This window comes from Diabrotica undecimpunctata, chromosome 4 (assembly GCF_040954645.1).
Source record: "Diabrotica undecimpunctata isolate CICGRU chromosome 4, icDiaUnde3, whole genome shotgun sequence".
Taxonomy (NCBI): domain Eukaryota; kingdom Metazoa; phylum Arthropoda; class Insecta; order Coleoptera; family Chrysomelidae; genus Diabrotica; species Diabrotica undecimpunctata.
Genome location: NC_092806.1, coordinates 137,032,255 through 137,057,928, shown reverse-complemented (window position 1 = coordinate 137,057,928; position 25,674 = coordinate 137,032,255). Strand labels below are relative to the sequence as shown.

Here is a 25,674-nt window from a genome sequence, read left to right as displayed (position 1 = left end):
ATAATATAATATAACTAAATATAAACTTGATATTTTGAGTTCTAATGTATGCTTTTTGTTTCAGGCACAATAATGACTCCCCAGCAACGCGTTGCTACCAAATCAGATTACATCTACATCCCCCTGAAAGGTCCCACGTCGCAAAACAATCAAACGCTCTCTGGCGCTCCCTTCAACAACAACGACGCCTCCCCTAAATCCAACTCTGTCACTTCGAAACCGCCACTGCCCAAACAGCCGCCTCGCGTAGTCCACGCAAGTGTCAAACCGTCGGCTGCCGCCTCCAGCGCGGACAGGCAACATCGCCCAGACACGCGACAACAGCGCAGGCGGACTATCGATTCCACGTCTGGTGGTTGCCCACTGCCAATGGAGCCCATGGGGCTTATTGAAACTGATTTAGATACGGAAATAACCGTTATAACGAGTGGTGCCAATGTGAAAACAAGAAGTTTGTTAGATTTGGGGGCTCAACCCCATCGGTTGACTTTAGCCAGGGGGGACGGCGAACAAGCCTCCGAACACCATCCCCAAAACAGACCGCACAAGTCCATGGAGTTTCTTCTGGATAAACAGAATCTCAAGGTCGTTGAGGTAAGCTGATACCTTTTTGTGTAGTTGTAAGTTTCGTCGGGTAGTACACGCGGTTTGAACACCCACGCTATCTTGTATGTATTTAAATATTCCAGTGAATATTCGAAACTTTCGAAAAAGACGTTACGATTTCAAATAGCACAAACGTAAGTTGAAAGTTAACAATGTTTTAAGTATATTTTAAAAATAAGGCAAGTAATTTGAAATGCTATTATATAATTTTGGATTAGTTGACCTTAAAACTTTTTGTTACAAATAAAATATTTTTGGATAACATATTTATACGCAATAAAATAAATTGGATAAATATGTATTGATATATTCGTACTAAAATTTTTGGATATTTTACTATAATTTTATGTAATGATAAACCAATTAAATGTTAATGGACCATTAAAAGCAGAAATTAAAAGATTTATAATATAAATTTAATATAATATAATATTACTAAATATAAACTTGATAATTTGTTATTTTAGTATAAAATTTCGTAATAAATATTCATTTATGATCCTATTACATTAAATAGTGACATTAGCCTTATTAATGGTAGAAGAACTTATCTAGTGTGTGACAGCAAGTATGACAGCTGTTCTAAGCATCTGCAGCTTTATATAAACTGTTTTTTCTTGAAATATTTAAAACGCCATAGTAATAAAAACTTTTTTGAACAGAAAGATAGTATATGCTTTTTATAGAAATTAATATTTGATACTGGAGTTCATGTTTTGGGCAGAAATTTTCTTGATTTGGAACATTTCTGTATTTTATATTGTCTTTATATAACTTTATTACTCTTAGAATACGTGTGTATATTTTCAAGGGGTACACCCCTAGTAGAATAAATAAAATTGATTAGATAATCTGTATTTCATCTTGAATTCTTGAAATGCTAAATTTTGTGCTGATCCTCTACCGTATATTAACATTATTTAGCCTGTCAAAACTTCTTGCAAACATAATAAACTTTCTAGAAATAGTGTTCGTTATGTTCGTTATGTAAAATATATAATACATATCAATCTTTTTTAGAAATATAAGCAGCTATTTTGTATATACAGTAAAACTACTTTGCTCCGCATTTTTAATTATTTTTAATACATACTTTTTAAATGATCGAAAAGATTTTGCGATTGATTAAATCAATAGTAGTGTTAAAATCATCATCGTCATCAATGGCGCTACAACTCCTCGTGAGTCTTTGCCGCGTTTACTATTGCTTTCCATGTTTGTCGGTCCTGTGCCAGTAATTCCCATTGTCGCACTCCTATTTTCTCTAGATCTTCTTTGACTGCATCTTTCCACCTTTTTCTAGGCCGCCCTACAGACCTTCTTCCCTCTAGCCTTTCCCAGAATACATTGTTTATAAGGCGATTGTCGTTACTGCGTATCACATGCCCTGCCCATCTGAGTCTATTGGCCGTTATATATCTGACTAGATTTTCTTTTCCGAATAGAGACTCTAGCTCGTTATTGTATCTGCCCCTCCATTCGTTTGTCACGCTGTCTCTGCAAGGGCCATATCATTCGAAGAATTTTACGTTCCCACACCAGCAATTTATTTATTTCTCTTTTTATTAGCGTTCATGTTTCGCTTCCATACGCGACTGCTGGTCGTATTATGGTCTTATATATCCGGATTTTTGTGTCTCGTGAAAGAAGTTTTGACTTCATTAGATGTTGCATTGCAAAGAAAGATCTGTTTCCTGCCATTATTTTCGTTTCAACTTCTCGCTCTAATTTGTTGTCATTTGTGATTGTTGTTCCTAGATATTTAAATTCTTTAACCACTTCGAAGTTTTGATCATTTATAGTAATGTTTTGTCTTATTCGCCGTCGTTCTTGTTTTGAGACGACCATATATTTTGTTTTGTCTTCATTTATTTTTAGACCGATGTTTAATGCAGCTTCTTCAAAGCTCGAGAAAATATCCTTAATTTCTAATGTTGATTGTGCTACTGCGTCTACGTCATCGGCAAAGGCGAGTATGATTTTTGCTCCCCGAGCAGTTATGTCTGGTTTGATTTTTGGATATATTTTTCGCATGACATATTCTAAGGCCAGGTTAAACAACAATGGGGACAACGGATCTCCCTGTCTCAGTCCAGAATTTACGCAGAAAGCATTTGATATTTTTCCCCCTATTCTAACTTGTGCAAAAGAGTTACTTACACAAATTTGTGTTACCGCAGCTAATTTCTTGGGTAGGCCAAGGTAGGTAGGTAATTTCTTGGCCATCGAGCCGAGCTCGATCATTGCCTTCCAGTGTTAAAATGGCTATTTTAATATTATACCGGGGGAGGGGGAGGGTTAGAATACGTCCATTTGGAATGTGGTGTAAAGTGGGCCATATGATGGGTTTACTTTGCGTCAGTGTATTTAAGACTAGTTTATTTATAGTAAAATTCCTCTTCTTCTTCTTTACCTTCTTCTTCTTTATAAGCAATTCTGCTTGTTTATTGGAGGATTAATACCTCTGTGGAAGGTTATCACTCTATCTTTTGCCCTAATGTCTTCACTTCTCTTTCGATCTCTCAGCGTATTTCCTGTAATTCTTTTCAGTACTCTTATCTCTGCCGTTTCCAGTAGCTTTTGTGCTGTGGCTGTGTCGGATCTTGTTCCTGAGCCATATGTCTTTTTCCTGGGGCATGTTCTGAGAAATGCGCATAAAATTCTTCCGGGTCAAAGAAACCCTACCCTATTGTAAAGTTTAAGAAATCGTGGTTCTTTTCACCACCGAAATCGAAATTTTCACCATCAATACTCTTAAAAGTGTCGGAAAATGTTGTTTTGCAAGCAAACTTGACATACTTCCAAAGTGATACTTACCTGAAATGGCGTGGTGAGTACCAGCTGGATCAATATCTGTCCACGTATCCCACAAATGTTGCGATTTGTAAACGACATACTGTGACAGAAGCCCACCTGTCGCATTTCCGGTCATTACCAAAGAAATACAAGTTTTTGATGAATTAACTATCCCTTATAGCTATTTTATGCCATGTTTTGTTAAAAAAAATTTTGGCCTGGATGCTCTGACAAATTGGTTTCACCGTAAGTAGAAGGTAAGACACTTAAGCGCACTTTGACCTTTGATCTCGGTACTTAAATTTTGAGCTTGAACCGTACCATCACCTCTGAAGGTGTGGAGGTCATCCCTGATGTTCAGAGCATCTCTGATGGTGTTCTGATCGTCTTTGATGTTGATCAGAGCACCTCTGATGGTGTTCAGATCATCTCTATCTGATCGGAGACGAACAGAACACCATCAGAGGTGCTCTGAACAACATCAGAGATGATCAGAACACCATCAGAAGTGATGGTACGGTTTAAGCTCAAGATTGAAGTACGTAGCTCACAGGTCAAAGTGCACTCAAATGTCTTACCTTCTACTACTGTAGTAGTATATTATATGTGAAATTCGTTCAAAGGTTTACTTTAAGTTTTTGTTATAAACCTGCAGTTGTTGTCCATTAAGAGCTGCTCTACTGTTCTTAGTGTTAGTTGTAAACCTAACTTGTAGATCCTTATATCGCTTTAAAAAAAAACTTTAATCCAGTCTTTATCAGGAAGATTAACTTTAAAACGAGTTACTCTCCTATCTGTTGAAGAGAAATATAGTGTTAAATGTACCTTTCTTATTTAAATGTGTCCTGGTTATTTGACAAAGTTCTATTCTACAAGAAATAAATGTCCTTTCCTCTTCATCTGTAAATGTAGTAGGATAACCTGGTTGAATCGTATGTTTATTTAATTTAGCTAAAAAGAAATAAATATAAGACTTAATCACAATCAATTTATTCTACCTCTGTCGACCGGTTTTATATACTACAATTTGCCATGCATCTTCAGGTCTCGAGTAAGGTAACTAAAAGCTGAAAATACAAATTGCTAGTATTAGGGTACTGTCTGGTACAAAAAATATGTAAATTATGCCAATATTATTTTTGCACAGTTTTAAATGTGCACAATTTTAATTATATGAATGTTACTTACATGCCGATACAAGGAATGTAAATTACATTTATCTAATTAAAATTGTGCACCTTAAAAACTATGCACAAATAATATTGTCATAATTTACATATTTATATATAATACTTAAATATCGAATTTGGGCTATGAAAACACTGTAACCGTCTTAACATTATGCTCTTCTTGATTTATTGTTAATTCTTGTCTTTATCTGGAGCTCATGTCTAGTGATAACCGCAAAAAAAGACTGAAAGAAAATAAAGAAATTATTTCTATAGTCAGTAATCTCAGGTATTAAGGTGTCTATACACTTGTGTCCAGTGTATGGTAGGAAACGTCGGTAGGTGGACTGTTTTTCTATTTATCAGTTTGTCTTCAGTCTACTACTGTCTGCTGATGTATAAGTAGAGTCCAACATATCACAGTGTGTCAGGAGCATAAACTTTTAGACAGAAATAATATGTAGATTTCAAAGGGATCGTTTGGACTCGTACACTTCTCCACGCTTTGATCTGAAGGATTTTTTGTGTCTAGTTTGCAACGATCCGTGTCCTCTGCATTTTTATATTGTTGCTCTGGCCAGTTTATCCATCTACAGAAATGATATATGAGTAATTAGTATACAGTCAAAAACCTGTGATAACTTTGAACTCATTTTCAAGCTCCCATAGTCTTTTTAGGTCGAAAGCGATTTTACAAAGGTTGTAATAAACTTTTTGGTTTGGAATATTTTCCCAGTAGGCTACACTAAGTTTCATCTTCTGTTTCGGAAAAATCACATCTCCCATGTACTACTAGTATAGGAGTACTAGTTCCTTATTTGGCAAAACTAATAGCAATCTGGAGGTCAGCCAAAAAGAAAAATATGTCTCGCTTATCATACCAAGTTTTAATGGAAATTTGTTTTAAATAAACGTTAATATATCCATATTGAATATTATATAATTACATTTGGTTATAACTATATATAAAATTATACAAATCAATATTTTTTCATACCCCTACTCTGTAATGTTTAAAGCTATTTATTAAATAATCCATAAATGCTTTCTTATTTGGGTTATAGTCTTTATAAACACAGCACATTTCTGTCGCCGTATTGCTTCCACGACGTTTCCGTGCTGCGTGAGTTGCGTGAGAAATGTCTCATTTTCCGGGACAAATTGGACACATTGACATATTGCTCGAATTTATTGATATTACTAATGAATTACTAAAGATATCTTTCCTATTTATAGATTATTAGTTCCTTTAATACACGTGAATCATCGAAAGAGAATATGTAATAGAAATAAGTTTAAACCATTGTTCCATATGTTTTTAAAAGTTAGCTTCTCGTTTTATAATACAATAATATACCATTTTATTGTAGCGGTCATGTTATCCGTTATATGCTTTATTCAATATAATCGTTTCTCAATAAAACTTTTTATTTATTAACTAGAATTAAACATTGAATTCTGCCTTTGTATTAAAAACTTTTAGTAAACGGTGAAACAATTTTGTTTTGATGTATATACTTCTCCAATTTTGACTGTAATGATCATGACCTTTCTTCTTGTTTATAATTTTTCTTATCCGGAGAAAGTTTCTAAATTACAGTTCAATATTAATTTAATTAATTATCTTGAATCGAATGGATACATCCAACTCTTTCAAAATCTCTTTAATTATCTAACATTTCGTCTCTCTAAGCATTTCTCATCTACCGTTTCCAGTAATTCGATAATCACTCTTTGTTTTTGGCAGTCTCGTCGATGAATTGAATGTGCCGTAGTGCATACATAGCCGTGATAAAAACAGCTACAGTTCTGCAGAAAAAGTTTACACAGAGTAAAGTCAAGGAATCATTTAAAAAAGAAAAACAAAAGACTATAATACGATAACGAACGATCCACAATTATTTTCATTAAAGCTATTCAAGCAAAAAATTACGTATGTCTTGTTTTCATCTGAATTTGTACCATTGGTTTATAAATTAATTTTGATTAACATTGTAAAATATAAAAAAATCAGGAAAAAGCACTTAATTCAATGTTTTAACAATGTTGTCATGTCTATTTTTTCTATGTCTTTGTATTCAACACCTCCTCTCCTTTCCAGCCAGCCCTCTTACGTCACGATCCGACTAGCCGTTTTACCTTTACCAAAAATGTCACAAAACAATTTTCTGACTACACCCTGTATATCAATACATTCACCTACACACCTGATATACGTCAGCTGCCAGGTTCCGGTCTTGACTAAAGTTTTGGGCTGTGCTAAGTTACGCGTTGGCCGGTAATGTAGGTCCAATGCTTAACAACATTGGCGCCAGTGACATCAGAATTGGACTTTGACCATCTGGCACAAGTAGCCCATACTCTGCTAGTTTTAACTTATGATATGGCTACTTGCATACAAGACCTAGGTCAAGTAAGTCACCTGCCAAATTGGCTGGAACAAAGCGACAATTAATAAATAACTACTTGTCTCATATTAATCTTTTTTGAAAACGATCTCCAGATTAGTGATCGACTCGTATGAACAAATGTAAAATGTAATTTTTATTACAATCAGTTGTATTCTCAAGTCTCAAATTGAACTTATCACCAATAAATGAATAACTTCAAAACTTTAAGGATAAGGTAGTTAGAATATAAATGTGTGAGCCCTGAATCCTCTAATGACATATTCAAATGTTATTTTAATTATTTCAAAACGTTAACTTTCATTTTTTACTCAGTAAAACGACAAGATAAGTTTTGCTAACCTATAAAATGGCTTATAAAAAGTGTCTATGTTACTTTGTTTAATTGCAGAATTAAATACTTCCTCATTTACCATTGATTCTTTATTTGCCTCAAACCATTAACATTAAATGTCAAGTAAACTCTAAAAATAAAATGTATACAAGCAATTACTCTTCCTTGAAGTTAGGAGAGTGATAAATGGCACAACTTTTAAAGTTTTCATAAATAAACTGACAAACAACTGAAGTAAGCCGGAAATATGTTATAGTCCATGAATATATTTACAAGTTCCATTTTCATAATATAGGAAAACAAGTAAAACCCAAATAGAGATCAACACAACTTTAAATATCCTACATTCTGAGTATTATTACATCATTATTCGTTCTTGCAATTATCGATTTCTTCAGAATAGTTAGTATCAAATAGAATCAAAAATGTCAAAATACATTAAAAATGAATCGTTAGCCTGTTTTTAAGCATCGTGATGTTGAGAAATCTTTTGTACTGTCAGTTTCCATTTGTCTCAATCTTTCGCTATTTTATTAACTGTGGTTGAGTCCTGCATGTGCGTTTCGTAATAAGATCTGTATTTTGTTGGAGATCTTACTCGACTTTTTTTCCATTTCCCATGGACCATGCCCTGTACTGTAAATCATTTATTTTAATAACTTGGCTAAAGAACTTGGCAATATTTTCAGCTACTATGGTACGTAGTCTATTCTTTATTCGGATCTGCCGAAGGATTAATAGATTACTTCTTTTCTCAATCCAAGACACTCTTAGCGTTCGTCGCGACCAATACACCTCAAAGGCATCTATTTTCTTTTTGTCTGTTTGTTTTAATGTCCAACATTCAAGTCTTCTTCTTCTAATGGCGCTACAACCCTTTGTGAGTCTTGGCTTGCTTAACAATGTTCTTCCATTCTGCCCTGTCGGATACTTTCCTTCGCCACTGCCTGATGTTCATGGTTTTAAGATCCCTCTCTTCGTCGTCTATCCATCTTTTACGGGGCCTTCCTCTTGTTCTGTTTCCTTGGGGCTTCCATCTCTGGACTACTTTTACAGCTCGATTATCTGGCATTAAACAATCTGAGATTTGCCGACGACACCGTTCTGATCGCAAAAACACTTGAAGAGCTACAGACATTGGTGAATAAGATAGCAGACTGCAGCGAAGAATATGGACTATCTTTGAACATAAGGAAAACTAAATTTATGGTAATTTCGAAATCAACACAAAATGTCCAAAATTTATATTTACACAATGAAATTATCGATCGAGTTAGCAAATACAAATATTTAGGCACTTTTATAAATGAAGACAACGATAGCTCAGCAGAAATCAAAATAAGAATAGAAAAAGCCAGATCCATATTCACTAAAATGAAGAGAGTGTTCTGCGGAAGAGATTTGAGCCTTGAAATGAAACTTCGCCTGATGAGATGTTACGTACTTTCTGTGCTGTTCTACGGAATGGAGTCATGGACGTTGAAAAAGATTGATACCAAAAAATTAGAGGCATTTGAACTGTGGATGTATCGCAGAATTCTGAGAATATCATGGACCGAGAGAGTCACAAATGTCGAGGTCTTGAGAAGAATGAATAAAGAAAAGGAAGTCATATTTACGATCAAAAAACGAAAACTGCAATACTTGGGACACATTACAAGAGGCGAAAGATATGAACTGCTTCGAATAATTATGCAAGGGAAAATAGCAGGAAAAAGGTCCATAGGAAGAAGACGAAACTCCTGGCTAAAGAATCTACGGGAATGGTATAGCTGTAGCAGCAACGAATTGTTTCGGTCAGCAGTTTCGAAAATACGTATAGCCCTGATGATCGCCAACCTTCGGAACGAAGATGGCACTTGAAGAAGAATCTGGCATTCTTTCTAGGTGACCAAGACAGTTTAGTCTTTGTGACTTTACAAATCTGACAATATCTGCGCTCTGCATTAGTTCATCCAGCTCGTGGTTCATTTTAATTCTCCACGAACTATCGCTGCATTGGGTTGGTCCAAATATCTTCCTTAGTATTTTGCGCTCAAATATTCTCAGTTGATTTTCATCAGTGGTTGAGAGGGTCCACGTTTCACATCCATATGTGACCACTGGTCTAATTACTGTTTTGTAGATTCTCAGCTTAGACTCACGATTCAGTAACTTCAAGTTACGTATAGGAAAATAGGAAATACCAGGCTTGTAAGTATTCGTACTTGGTGTTAAGCATTAAACGATGACTTTTGTCGTGGCTTGCTTGGTCAATGAAGTTCTTCTTCTAATTTCTTCACTGCACTCCCTAGATTTGTTATTAAAGAGCCGAGATGAATGAAAATGTTAGACGTTTGGATGTTATAGAATTTCTTTATATTTAAATTCCTGAGAAAAGTTGAGATTATTGCATTAACTATTCAATAAACAGATAAGTATTCCGCGATTTTAAGCGACAGAATACTTTTCTTCAAGATTTTGTACATGGAGCGGATTACTTATGTCCAGCGGAGAGAACAGATAACAATAATTGATACATTGCTTTTATTTAAGGAAATTTAAGAGTAGTTTTCTGATAAGTAACTCAATACTCTTCGGGTAACGTCTAATTTGACGAAGAACTACGGTACCTGACCTGTAATGATGTGGTTTTTAGCTCCTCCAGTGGCAGGTGCACTCTTACTAGCAGTTTTGGTTGCCAAATATTTACGTGGTGCTTTACCACCAGTGGATGTTCGGACTATTTGCTTTGTACTTGTCATTATTTCTGTGAATACTGACTTGAAGTGTAGATGGCGTCTTTATAAGCTATCAATACGATGTAAAAATAGGTACAAATACCATGTTGGTTTCTGATTAAATTTTTAGATACTTAGGCATTTATGATACTTAGACAAGTACCTTGACGTTACGGTAACATAATGGGATTTTACGAATTTTAAATTTTCAAATGCGTCAAAATTTAATCAGTTCTTGCTAAATATCAAGGACGGTTCCCAGCTGATCTCAAAATAGATACGAATTTTTCAAAATAAACACCTATTTGATAATAAATTCTAAAATTAGAACCGTAACTAATGCATTGTTTTAAAGTTCAACTCAATGTCGTTTCCGTGGCAAACATTGTATCAAAATATATTAATTTCCAATGAAAACATATGCTATTTTTGAACCAGATGCATCTCATAAAACGTCGATTTATTTTTGGCGAGTTCTGATTTTCCTTAATATTGCAGTTGCTTAATGCTCTGTCGAGGCAATATGAAATCGGCATATGTTTGAAGTAGTTGGAGGTTAGGTCAATTTCGAACGTATTTCACTACTAAACATTACATAGTTGCAATATTTAATATCTCTTTATTAATTAATATGCAATATATTTATTTTTCTCATATGTATTAAATTTTGTGTATATCTTCGACTTTTTGAGCATCTAATTACAACTGTAGCCAAGTTTAAACATTTTCACTATATTTCACCGTATAGCAGATAAGGTTTTATAGCCACTTGCCAATCCGCCGATGTTAGATCATCGTGTGATTAGTCTTCCTTTGTAGAACTCTTCCTGTGTAGAAGACTTTTGACTCTTCCTTTATAGAACTTCTTGTCACATGACCAAGGTACTAAATGTGTGGCTTTGGCCTTTTATAAAATAATATAAATTATATATGGAAGTTTTGGAATTGCTCCAATAGCCAGTTGTTACGACTAGGACACCCTTAAAAGTCTTCTTCATGGCCATATTTTAAATATTGCAATTTTCCATCTAGGCTTTGTTTTTTAGGTAGCTACAGACATATAGAAAATTGACGAATACTTGATCGATCAACGTTCATTTATAGTTAACTCTATAGTTAACTAACTAAAATATATTGTTTTAAGAATAATTTCATAAAGAGTTGAATAGTCTGCTGTCTTTTGGACCTACGGTATACAAGGAAGATAACAGGGCCAGTGCTATGCTTCAACCGCCTATTATTACCACTGCTTTACCCAAGGTACTTATTTCATTCAGGCTGAGTCGATCTGGAGCCTATAGCTATTTTTTAAAATATCTTAACGTTTTCGCCGGCGCTGAGGATCGATTCCCCCTTCTGCGTGATAGTCAGACACTCTATCGCCTGAACTCAGTTATAATTTTGTATATGTATATGTATTTTGGGTTGGATATTGTTGAAATATTGTCTACATACTTTAGAATGTATATGGTGTAGTGGTCTATTGGAATTCCCGTTCCATTGGATTTTCTTCGCCATAGTAACAATGCTTTATATAGGTACTAGGGGTTTTGCCCGTCACCCTGCGACGTGGGATCCAATCAATTGCCATATACAGTCACTCCACTCACTTTATTTTGACTTCCTCCTATTTAAGGCTAGGACAACAACAATTTTTCAAATAATAAACTTTTTGCATGAAAGGGGCGGTCTTTTCACCTACAGATAAATATTGCCCTATCTGACAGATAGTGGTCTGGAGGATAGACATTTATTCATTTTATTCATAGAATAAAATGTACCTATCTTTTCACGTCAAATTATATTGCGGTTACTTATCTGTAAGATAATTTGTAGTGGTAGGAATAAATTAAATTATGTAAAGAAAATTTTAATAACGAATAAAAAAATAATACATGTATGTATATTCTTCTTCTGAGGTTTCACCATAACACTAAAATATTATATAAGGTTAGCTCAAACATCTTTAACTTCATAAAGTTCAATAATGTCTTCATTTAGCAATTCATCTTCAAACTTGTCTTCATTTTGATCTCTCGCTAAGTTATATGTTGTTATAGATTAGAATGGTTGCATCTTTTTAACTTTACAGCTTCCATTGAATAAAATTGTACCTAAACCTTCTCTTCCCTACATAAAAAGTTCAGTTGCATATCTGGTTTTAATCTGGAATTAATTATAGAAATTGTCTTCATCAATTGTTGGACTCTTTAAAAATGGCTTCACTTTATAATCAAAATCTCCAGGTAACAACCCATTTCTATTATCTCCATTTAAACTTCTTATTAAGAATACAGAATTATTTATACCTACCTGGTTGGTACCTACAAAAACATTGTCAGAATTTATAATCAATGTTCCATATATTGTACAGAAGATTTATTGTAAATTTTGAGAATTTCGTGCCACACTCTGGATATTTCGTATACTTACTATGATTATTTTTTACAATTTAATGTATTTTATACTCATTAAAAGAATTTGACAACCTAGGTACTATGTGCATATTTTTCATTTTGGAATCCTATTCTGCTATTATTTAATCAATAGCACCAACAGCTCTTGGAAAACGTTAATTAATCCATTTTTTTATTACCAAGGTTATGAAAACATTGAATGCCTAAACTAAGGGAAGAAAAAGAGATAGAATATCTACATTTATAATCTTTTATTAACAACTATTTACAATATATTCTCAGAATATAGATTTTTAGATATAAGTTTTTGTCACTACAAAAATTAAAATGGTTGATTCTGCCTCAAATATTATATTCTAACACTAAGTTTATAAACATTAAACATCATACTCTTCGATTTCATTAAATCTTCTAATACCAGATCCATGTCCCTCACCCACAATAAACAACAATATTTCATTTCGCCATAACCTACAACATAACAACAAAGTACAATAAACATAATAAGTTATCTTCCAGATAACTTTTTATTCGCTACTTTATTTGGAAAACAAATATTTTACATTTTATCTGTCAGATAAATTTATTTATGTCAGTTGGTAGTTCCGATTTCTTTCCTAGGTGGCGCTAGGTGTTTAAACCTAAACTAACATAAAGCTTTAAATTCTTTTGTTTATTAAATCTTATCTTAAAATTACAGCAACCAATATTTTTGGCAACTTTGCGAGAAAATTAATCGTTTTATTAATTATATTAATATGTAATTAATATTATTAGTTAAACGTATGGTTTCAAGAACAAAATATGATTGACTCAGTAAATTGAAATGTCAGATGATAGTTCAAATTTCTTTCTTAGTTGGCACTAGGAGTTATCCTAGCGGACAAATAGTGTGAGTTATCGTCCTAACCTTTTATATAGACAGATATGTTAGAAATCCGATTCCTATACCTTGTTAACAATGATTGCATAGCTGATGCATTTCTCATAAGAACAATTTCTCTACGAACAATTTTATCTGATATAAAATGTAACGAATGAGAAACTAACGATAACAAACTGATATGTAATAATTCTCCAATGGATTTTGCCCAAAGTTTTCATACTACTCAATTACCTAACTATTTATGTCAGTAATAATTACCAAAAACTAAAACCATGGACTGTATTTCTAAGTTGATCATTCTAAATGAAAGCTAAATCAACTGTTCATACTTTCTGCGGTTATAATTAAATAGAAAAGATCAATAAATTGAAATAAGTCGTTCGATTGGATGAGTATTCTAATTATAAATTAATGAAAATGAAATAAAGTAATGATTAAATAAAATTGCCTTGTACCAATTGATATAAAATCATAAATACCTGTTTATTTCTAACCGAGCAACTTTTTAGTTGGGAGCTCTTGTACTTAGAAATTTAATAATAACGAAATTGGGGAAATCCGATACATTGACAACCAGAACAAAACTAAAATAAATCTCTATTATAGAATTCTTTAAACAAACTCTGTAATCAAATTTTAAGTATACATGCATTTCTGCTACCTTGATCAGTAACAGCATGGTCGCCGTTTTTTGTTTGCGCATCTCAGAGACAAAATGAAATTTGCCAAGTTGTAGTATATAAAGCAAAAGGCGTAGCAAACTCATTACGAGAATGCAGGAATATCTGCTTAACGATACTGCAAGGAGTTGACCGACGTAATAGAGTTAGCTCTATTACGTCGGTCAATAACTCCCGAGCGTAGCCATGAGATGACGACTTTTACTTTTATGAATTATCCACATGACATTTTGGTAGCGCTAACTTTCAAAAGCATACTGTCAAAATTCATGCCTTTCGGATGGCATACATAGCTTGAATTGACGCTACTTTTGTAATTTTTAAAAACAATGGATTCGGAGCAATTTTGTATTCGTTCCGTATACGGAAGAAATACCGTCCAAACTGAGCATTGGCCCAAAAAGTGTTACCAGGACTCTGCTTCATTGTTTACAGCCCTTAAAGGATGGTTTGCTAAATTTAATCGCGGTCGTACCGACATCAATGATGCTGAGCGCTCTGGAAGGCTAAAATGAGCCATTTCGATGAAAACATCGAAAAAACGTTAAAAATTATGAAAAACTGGAAAGTGCAGTTGCAAGAGATAACTGACAGTTTAAAGTTATCAAAGAGTTGCGTTTTTACTATTCTACGTGAATATTTGGGTATAAGAAAGTTGCCTTTCAACGGGGTAGCACATTTTCTCACACTACACCAAAAACAAACAACGAATTGATGGTTTGATTGGAATGATTTCTTCTTCTTGACCCATCTTATTCTATTAGCAACTCAAAATAGATCAGTGGACGTAAGACTAGTCCATTTCCTAAGATTGGCTAGCCAGGATATACGTGCTGCGTCCAGGGTCTCTTTTGCCTTAATATTGGTTTATAGAATTAACTGTTTAGACCTGTTTAATCGGAAAAAGTAAAAGTTTTTTCATCGATACGTTACATGGATCCATTACTTCACTTCGAAATTAAATTGACGGTCACCTGAATGGACAGCACCTGTAGAAAACCGTTGTCCAAAGTGACCAAAAACGCAATAAACCGGTATTTTGGGGGACCTGCAAGAAAATATTTTCATTGACCATTTGAAACATGGACAAACAAGTAAAAGCGACTACTACAATGGTTTATTGGAAGTTTGTGTAATGTCCGTTGTGGAATGTTCTTTAGCGTCTTTTTCAGTTCCTTATTGCCATACTTTTTCAACGACATATATGTAAGTCAGGACTGTTACAAGGCAAAAAAGGATGTTTATATTGTGATTTTCGAAACAGTTTTTGTGGTTCTGGCGGTAGAGCAGGCACATATAATTTCACAATGCTTGGTAGTAGGCTGTTTTAAATAATTTTTCGATATTTTGGATCATACGGTACCCTCAAGAAATTCAAAACATCTTAACCCTGAAACTGCTATAAAACCCCAAATCATTACTTCTTTAAGGAAGTTACGGTCCGTTTCAGTCTTTGTGAAAAGCCTCATGCTTATTACTAGACTTCGGCAAATATGCATATTTCATATTTTGCATATTGCATATTTTGCATATTGTGCATATTTTATGCAAATATTTCATATTTTGGCATATTTGTATAAAAGTTTGCATAAAGTGCATAAAAGTTCAGATTTTTATACTGTATTTGAAAATTTTTAAACATACCAATTTATTTCAATTCCTGTATAAAATTTTGTAGTCATTTTAATCAAGAAATGATCTAAGTACGTAATCTCTACAGGTACAAAACATTTACAATTTCAAAGAAGATCAATTTAAGTAGCCCTCAACATTCTTAGAAAGTCTCGGTCACTGAGGCATTCAGTTATTGGATAATCGCTAAGGGTTCGCTCATTTGCATTTTATGATCTAATCCCCAAATCTATCTACAATTTATTGTATCTTAACAGCAGGTAAACGGCTAATAGTTTTGTTCCTAATTTAGGGATTTTCCAAAATCTCCCAGTTTATTGAATTAGGTACCTAAACATTTCTAATTTGATGCTCAGATTTGTAAATCATTTTTGTTTTGATATTCAAAGCGTAAACACTCGTTGTGCGTAACAAAAAGGAAGATTGTGATTTTATGATGCCTAAAACAACCAGTGCTTCAACTTGGATTAAACCTTATAAAGAGCTGTCTATGGATATGGGAAAAATCTACTGTTCAGTCTGTGGCAAAATTGTAAGTATCTAATATTTTCTATTAAATATCTAATATTTCATACACACAGGGTGTTTCCAAATGACACTTACAACGTTTGACTGTAGATACTTCTCGAAAAATTGAACAAAACAATATAGTTAATGAGGGGTCAAACTTATTTACTTTTCGAGATACAGGGTATTAAAATTAAAAAAAATTAAATTCTTTTAGTTAATAACAACAATAACTTTAAAACCAATAAACGTATTTACTTGAAATTTAGTACTCGTAGGTTGTTTTTAAATGAAAAATAGCTTCCTTTAGTGAGAAAAAATTGTCCATGGTACAATACAATGGTGTGTATTTAGAAAAATTTTTCACCTTTACTTTTTTTTACGAAGTCAGCTATTCTAAAACACAATTATTTTTATTGTAATTGAATTAACAAAAAAAAAACTTTTGTTGAATTTTAAAATAAGTTATATGATGTACTAATGGTTAGTAACAAAAACTAATTTGTGGATTAATACTGCATTTAAAACACTTAGCGAGTGTTTTTTTTTCAAACCAGTTATTTGATTAACCAAAAACACCTTGTATATTTTTATATTTTAAAGGTTGGGTTAAAATAAAGGTTTTTATTTTTATTTATAGATAGCATGTGAGAAGAAATTTCAGATAGACCAACATGTGATAACTGCTTCACACATTGCAAAAAAAGGAAAAATAGGAGGAAAACATCAAACTTCAATGGCTAAATGTTTCCAATCTACTTCAAAAAAATTAGATGAGCAAGAAACTTTTAATGAAGACTTGTGTCGCGCATTAGTGTCTGTAAACATACCGCTTTCAAAATTAGCAAATGTAAATTTTAGTTCGTTTCTAAAAAAATATTGCAAACTTAATGTTCCAAGTGATCGGTCTCTAAGAAGAAATAATGTGAACGGGCTATACTCGTCGGTGTTAGTTAATATTAAGGAAGAAATTGCAGATAATTATTTTTACATATCTGTAGACGAAACCACTGATTCCTCAGGAAAGTATATTGCTCATTTATTGATTGGTGTTCTTAAAGAAGATACCTTACCAAAATCTCATCTTATTTCATGCCAGCAACTTGAGAAAACAAATGCTTTAACAATTTCGCGTTTTATACAAGAAACATTAGCAACTTTTTTTCTTCCGACAACTATTCCTTCTAATAAATTACTGCTTATTTTATCGGATGCTGCTCCTTATATGGTGAAAGCAGGACAAAATTTAAAAATATTTTTCCCAGATTTAATACATGTTACTTGTGTAGCGCATGGATTAAATAGAGTTGCAGAGGAAATACGAAAAAAGTTTCCTCTTGTTGTAAATACCATGATATCCAGTGTCAAAAAAGTATTTCTTAAATCTCCTATAAGAATTCAACTTTATAAAGAAATGCTACCTAACATTCCTCTTCCACCACAACCTATTTTAACGCGATGGGGAACATGGTTAGAAGCAGCTAATTTTTATGCAGATCATTTTGTTAAAATAAAGAACATAATTGATACGTTAACACATGAAAGTTCCCAATCTCTTTTGGATTCTAAACAAACTTTTTAGAGTAACTTGCTTCAACAAGAACTTTCATTTATAAAATCAAATTTTAGTTTTGTTCAAAAAACAATTACTCAGTTAGAATCACCAAAACTGTCATTGTTCGAAAGTACAGCATTAATAAAAGAATTTGCGTCATGTTGTCGGAACGTTAGAGGTAATATTGGAAAAGATATTTTAAAAAAATTTGAAGCTACTATGGAAAAAAATAAAGGTTACCATATTCTTTCTGAAGTAGTCAGTGTTCTAGCTGGAAATATTTCGGAAACAATTAATTTAGAACCAAATGTTTTGGTTAGTTTGAAAAATGCTCCCGTTACATCAGTTGATGTTGAACGAAGTTTTTCCATATATAAATATATGTACTCAGACAGAAGCCACAAGTTTTTGTTAGAAAATTTTGAACACCACTTGGTCATTTATTGTTACCATAATTCTAAATAAGTTTATTCATACTTAAAAATGATGTAGTTACTTAAAATAAATGTAAATCTTAATGAATAGTAGGAAATATTTAGTTATGTACACTTTTTTTTTAAATAAAATTGTTACTATTTTACGATTTTTTTATTTATTTGTATGCATATTTTGTAAAATATTTGCATATTTTCGGGTAAACACGTGCATATTTATGCGCATATTTTCTACATTTTTATTTGCATATTTGCCGAAGTCTACTTATTACGAATAACTTCTTTTCTAATCAATAACACATATGCCGAATTTTGATTCGTCACTAAAAATTACTCGGGACCAATCTACTATCGACCAAGACAGTTTAGATTTTGTCCACATGAGCCTGCCTTGCTTTATTTTTACTGAAAAGAGAAACTTTTCATTTTTCTAAAAGAATAGTATATTAATGTCTAAGAGGATACTGAGGTTTTTAAAACACGCGCCGTTTTCCGAGCACGACGGCGCAGCCGTAGTGCTGGTAATAGAGCAAGTGTTTTAAAGACCAGTTATCCACGAATACTTTACGCTATTTTTTTATTGGTACACTTTGAAATCATGTATTATTACCACAAAAAATTGAAATAAGACCTGATAATGTAAAATGGTTGAATTTGTGATGTACATCAGTATACCTTTCGTTATTGTGGAAATAGGAAAAACAAAAATTAATTTGCAATCTGTCACATCAGATTAATTGTTATTACTGGTTGTATATTGCTTAAAAGAAGAATGAGAAGAATGTTTCAAACATTATTAGGAGCGCCATTAACAGAAGTACAACCCCATTGGCTTCCGAGAATGTCGGTAGTATTATTTTAAAAAACGTACAAATATTTCAAACAATACCAACTGTACTTTTCACATTCATTTAAAAGATTAATATTTCCAAATATTTAAATAAAGCTTTTGAAATATTTGTTAGTAATATTTTATTAATATTTTATTTAGTTGACGTTACTGGTAACTTTAAAACACGCGCGTTTTTGAAAGTTGAATTTAAACACGCTACAGCGTACTTTAAATAAGCAAAATATAATTCAATCTTATAAAACTTTAATCTTGACTTTTTTATCCACTTGTGGCAGCTTTCTCTTGACAAAGTTAATCCAATTTCATGATTCAGTTCAACAGTAACTTGCCTTAGAGTATTTCTTCGACCTTTTTTGCAAATTATTATTAATAGTCTCCTATTACTATCAGAAACTAGTTTTGGACGATCCGGGCTTTTACGTTTTTTATTAAAGATACTTCCTGTTTCCCCAAAATGCTTAATTAAATTCCACATTGTAGTGTTAGGAATATTCATCCGCCTCTTCACGTATTGTTTTATTACGGTGATAACTTTTAGTTTAATTAATTATTAATTGTAGAATACATTGACATTTGTTGGAGTGTCTGAATGCATTGTTTTCGCAGTTCATTTGTCTATCTTGTGTGGTTTTTATCAGTTACTTCATACTGTCCCATTATTTAATTGTCACTTAGTAATTTTTAGATATTTTGATCATTGACATATAATACAAATAGACTTCCCCCAGTGTGACAGAGAAAACTGACGCAAAGTAGTCCCTGCATCTCTTTCTAATAAACCGGATACTTTGACAACGTGACCTAAACGACCAATGGGAAGGTCACGTGGTCGATAAACCCGTTCCGTTAGAGAAAGCTGTAGGGACTGTTTACGTCAGTTTTCTCTGTCCCACTGGGGGAAAGGTAGTGTGTTGCAGCGATCAGTCTGTTTGTATTATATGTCTATGATTTTGATGGTCCTTGCGACTTAATAGGTTTTATAGGTTATATAAAAAAAATAGTAATTATATTTTGTGATTATTTAGCATTTAAAATATTATCGTAATTATTAAAACAAATAATAAATTAATAGTCGAAACACCTTAATGTGTTATTTATTTTAATTTGTGACATATGTAGTTGATACAGCTCGTATAATAGATAGATATTATTTTGTTTATTTTTAATCTCTGACCGCGTCAGGGATGAACGCCATTTAAAATAATATCCAGCCTCCTGACTATACTTATCGATTTTCTATTGCTCCAAATCGTACGTTCGACGTTCAACCTAGTGACTTAATTGGAAATCTTAAAAGGGTGCATTATACAATGTACCCACTCTTATGTAAAAGGAAATATCGAGCAAGTGGATGTTTCCATTAACTTTATAAAGGGTATATCGACCTCGTACACAAGTGAAATTACTCGACGAAAACGACACGATTATAGCACTACCCCAATCAATCCAAACCTTCTAAAGGTTGGTTTGATATTAGTCAAAAGCTTACGCAAACTGTTGAAGCTGAAATGGGAAAATTCCTATGAAGATTATTTTGTTAAAAACTTATTAACATTGTTCTCCTTAAATCGCCGTTTTTCTTTTCTTTTTTTAATTTTTACGAAATTTGTTATATTTATTTACGAATATCTGTGTCAGTACCAAAAAGTCATACTTTATTGTATTGTTCATGTTTTCAAGAATATTATTTTGGAGGTTATCACTTTATGTGATTGTTACTTTTAACAATGAGAAAATAGATCGAGATGTAATCAGTAGAGTTAGCGGGTGGTGTGTTGTGTGAAACAAAAAGTAACATTGAATTTATTGTCAAAGCTATATCTCGTAGCTGCTGCTTCGATGGTTTGTCCCATTACGATACCTGCTTTTCGTTCCTAGGTTAGCTTTTTATTGTCAGTACTATGCGCCTGGCTTATGTGTTGCAGACTATGTATTAATCTGTGCAAGATAGATCTGGTATTACCCTGTATAAAGATATGAAGTGGTGGAAGATTCCGCCGGACATCCAACGCCGCTGTAGGAGTTGTTTTTATGGACCCCGTAATACACAGACAGGCTAGCCTATAGGTATTACTTATCATCCATATTGCTTCCACTTGCTGCGTCTTTGTCCACCACGTCACAGACCCATAGGCTATCATTGGTCTAATAACCTTGTGTATACCCAAAGGGTCATTTTGGGGTTGAGCCTCCAATTCTTACCACGTATCCTTCTTCATCTGCACAATGACATAGTAGCTTTCTGTGTGGTTTTCAGTATGTGAGTTTCCATGTCCATCACCAAAATATTCCCCCAGGTACTTTGTTTCCGGCAAATGGTTTCTCTGTTCCATCGAGCACTGGTGGTTTTATGCCTTGTATGCTGTCTTGTTTGTGAAGTTGATGATTTGTGGCTTTTGAGCATTGACTGTCAATCTCTCTTGTTTACACCTGTTATTAGTTATATTTAGGGTTTCTTGCATTCTCCCAAATACAACCTGGGTGAATTTGCAACATCGTCAGCGTATCTGCATCCAAGACGGTAAAGTTTTATACCAATAAAACAATCTTAAAATTAAAGTCCAACCAGCCGTTCACTAGGCTTCTTGTAAATAAAAGTCTTTTTCTTCCTCAATAACTAAAAAAAATCCTCTTCTTTGACTCCTTATGAACAAAATTCTCTTATGTATAAAAATTCAACTAAATTGGTCCTTGGTGCTTAACTTAAACCAAGTGGCTAAAAAACAATTTCCTATTACTGTGGATTCTTATATTTGTTAAAAACGGGTTTTTTGTTTCCAATTTTAAAAGAAACTTATGAAGCTCAAGAAATGGTCATTACTATTACAAGAATTTAGTTATATCGTAAAAAGAGTGAACAAAAAGTTATTGGTAACATGACCTTAATGAGAGTTTATACTACTAAATTATGGCCATTTAAGCTACAGTTGATATGTAATGTACTATGGAAAAAAAATGAAGATTTTATTGATGAGGTCAATTGGGGATATACTTAAGAGATAAACAGTGAATATGTTAAGGAACAGTCAAAAAAGATTTTTTTGATCTATGAGGATATATTTATAAAAAAATACGTATTAAGTGGATGATCGTCTTTTGTTACCAAAACTTCTTCCCAATAATAAAATAAATAAAACAACTTGCAACGCAATAACTTATAAAAAAAACACATAAAATAAGAAAGCAAATTACATTCTAGGACGCCACTACTTGCCGCGCAGTAGTATTTAACCTCTCATTAGTTTGATTCTTGAGCATAGAATGGACAACAGTTTTTATTCATCCTGCTTCCTTCCCAGGCCTAGGTTGTCATTGAGGCATCATCGAGACAAGCCTGACATGCTCTTAGATAATCAAATTGAGAGAGTGTATCGACAGTCCGGTGGTGTATGAGAATTGCATACCCCGTAGAGAATGATAAACAAAAGTTAATTTATGTAAAAAGGTTTTAAAAGTAGTGGCTTACCGTTACATTGAGAAAGCCTAGGTTAAGATAGTTCGGCATGTTCAACATCGAGACGCTAATCACCCAATACGAAGAATTGCTGATTACAAAGAATTATTGATTTGCAAGTTCTTGGAAGGAGGAGAGGAAAACCCAAAAAGACCTTGTAGCATATATCTGTAAAGGGGATTGATATTGTTTTGAACCATGATAGTCCAGTCGTCGTGAATTTAGCCGAGAATATCAATTTTGGGATCCCAAAAAGATGCAAAAATGTTTACCACTTTAACCCCCTGGCTTCCCCCTAAAACCCCCTCGTAGAGAAGTAAACACAGTCGATTTTTTCCGTTTTCCCCTCTCTACGTGGGGAGTTTTAGGGGGAAGCCCGAGTGTAAAAGTAGTAAATTTTTTTTTATCGTCCTAAAGTTGACATTTTCGGCAAAATTCAGCTTATTCGTATGAGATTAAGTTTCATTTTCGTCTCTGACGACTGGAGTATGGTGAAAAAAGGGAAAAATTAGGGAAAAAGTTGAGAAAGAGAAATGAGAAGACAAGAAACTTATGGAGACATAAGTTTCCATAATTAAGAAAATTTTTCCGTAATTAAGAAAACCGACTCCACATATGGAGTCCATTTGGATAAACCAAAAATAATGATGATGATTTATTCGATCTTTCAAAATGTTTTAGGCTATCATCCAGAATAAATTTTAGATAAGTTTTAAGATTTAAGCAATAAGACCTGCCTTAAACTGTGAACTATAGATATGTGTATATTTTACAAGTATTTTGTACTTCATTCATACTTGGAATTCTTGCGATCTCGCAACAATAATTTTTTAGGTTCTGAAATGGATTTCTTAATGTCCTGGCATATCTAAGTTAATACATTATATTACATAAACACAATATTTTTAATCAATTTTTAGGAAGAAAAAATTTTCGTTAAAATCAAAATATTCGATCATCTTGTCTACGAATGTTTACAGGGTGTTTCAAAAAGGTATGTCATAAATTAAATCACGCATTCCGGGGACAGAAATAAATTGATTGAATCCAACTTACCTTAGTACAAAAATGTACACAAAAAAAGTTACAGCCCTTTGAAGTTAACAAAATAAAAATTTTTGCATGATCTCCTAAACTACTTAACATTTTGTAATAAAAATGGACACATTACTTTCTTGTTCTGAAAGCATTTTTCATACAAAAGAAACAACAAAATGTAAGCGCACAGAAAAATTTTAAGATGGGTGTGCAGCCCTAAATCCCCCCAAACTTTTGAGTACGTTCAAATCAAATGAATTTTGTGGCATCATTAGTTTAACACATTATTTTTAAAACTTTTTTGCCTCTTATCACTTTTTCGAGAAACTAGTTTTTTCCTAGTTGGCCATAAAATTACAATTAGTTTCTACGGATACAATAATTACAAACAGTTGCATCAATAATAGTCAATAATTTGAAGCTATCATTTATTGTGTGAATAAGATTAATATTAAAAATTTTGATATTACAATGGCCTACACATTTCAGGAAATGGCAGATATGCATTTAACTTTGGGTAAGTGGGATCAGATTAAATTATGATTTCAATAAACTATCAGGAATATCGTAGGTGAATGTCAAGGAAATAGTGCAGCAGCCGCAAAGCGTTATGCAGTAAAATACCCCAATCGAAATACACCCGATAGACGATTATTTCTGTCCATTGATCGTCGTTTACGGAAAACGGGTACATTTCAACCGCAAGTTGCTGGCAATAGTGGTCGTCTAATAATGGATGCAACTGATGAGATATTTTAGAAATCATTGAAGAAGTCCCTGGAACAAGCAGTGGCGCACCCAGGGGAGGGTTCCCAGGCCCGTATTCCGATACTGTTACTCACACATTTTAAGGACTCAAAATGGAGGTAACATCATAAAAAAAATTTCGGTGACCAACCAAAACCCCCCCCCCCCAGAGGCAAATTCTAGGTGTGCTACTGGAAACAAGTACAAGTGCTCAACTAAATGTTCTTCACGTAAGGGTTTGGAGGCGTTTGAAGGATCAGCTGGTTAAACCCTATCACTTAACAACGGTTCAAGACTTATTGGTTGAGGATTATCCTAAAAGAATTGGATTTTGCGATTGGTGGTTAATGGAAAACACTCGAAATGTTAATTTTATTATAAATATTTTGTTTACCGACGAGGCTACCTTCAGTAGAAATGAAATAACAAACTATCATAACGAGCACATTTGGGCCGACAAAAATCCTCACGCCAAAAAAACGACTCATCACCAAAGGACTTCCAAAATTAATGTTTGGGCAGGAATTGTGGATAACAATCTAATAGGCCCAGTATTTCTTCCCAACAATTTAAATGGTGATAATTATTTTCAGTTCTTGGCAAACGATTTACAAGAGTATTTGGAAGAAGTGAATATTGCACTAAGGCAAAATATGTGGTTTCTACAAGATGGCGCTCCACCGCATTACTGTTATGAAGTCCAGGAATACCTTTGTAGGCAGTATCCTAGTCGTTGGATTGGAAGAATCGTGACGCACCTGTTTCTTGGCCACCCAGAAGTCCAGCTCTTAACCCCATGGACTTTTGCTTTTGGGGTTTATGAAAGAGAAAATGTATTCTGTACCAATAGAGGACGAACAACAATTGAGGGTTAGAATAATTGAAGCTGCAAATCAATTTCGTCAGAAAAATATGATTTTTCAGCGCATTCGGTTTTCCTTATTAAAACGATACCGAACGTGTATTGAAGAAAATGGGGGTCATTTTGAACATTTATTGTAATATCATAATTATAGAGGTTATAGACATTTTTTGTACTTGTTAATTCATTTAAGCCATTTATTTAGTTGCACGTAATTTTTTAAAGGTTAATGAAAAGGGCCGTAACTCAATGTTTTTTGAAAAAAGTGATAAGAGGCAAAAAAATTCTAAAAATAATGTGTTAAACTAATGATGCTACAAAATTCATTTGATTTGAACTGACTCAAAAGTTTGGGGGGATTTAGGGTTGCACACCCTCTTTAAAATTTTTCTGTGCACTTAGATTTTGTTGTTTCTTTTTTATGAAAAATGCTTTGAGAACAAGAAAGTAACGTGTCCATTTTTATTACAAAATGTCAAGCAGTTTAGGAGATAATGCAAAAAAACAATTTTTATTTTGTAACTTCAAAGGGCAAACTTTTTTTATCTACACTTTTTTACTAAGGTAAGTTGGATT

The 25,674-nt window shown here is 33.2% G+C and overlaps 1 protein-coding gene across 3 annotated transcripts in view; it reads left to right on the top strand.

Moving 5' to 3' along the window:
* LOC140440098 (uncharacterized) overlaps positions 1–25,674 on the top strand; it is a 457,243-nt gene that overhangs the window by 259,898 nt on the left and 171,671 nt on the right. For all 3 annotated transcript variants that reach the window (XM_072530372.1, XM_072530371.1, XM_072530373.1), the window contains one exon: positions 65–594. In XM_072530372.1, the coding sequence (XP_072386473.1) occupies positions 65–594 (530 nt within the window). The remainder of the gene's footprint in view (positions 1–64; positions 595–25,674) is intronic.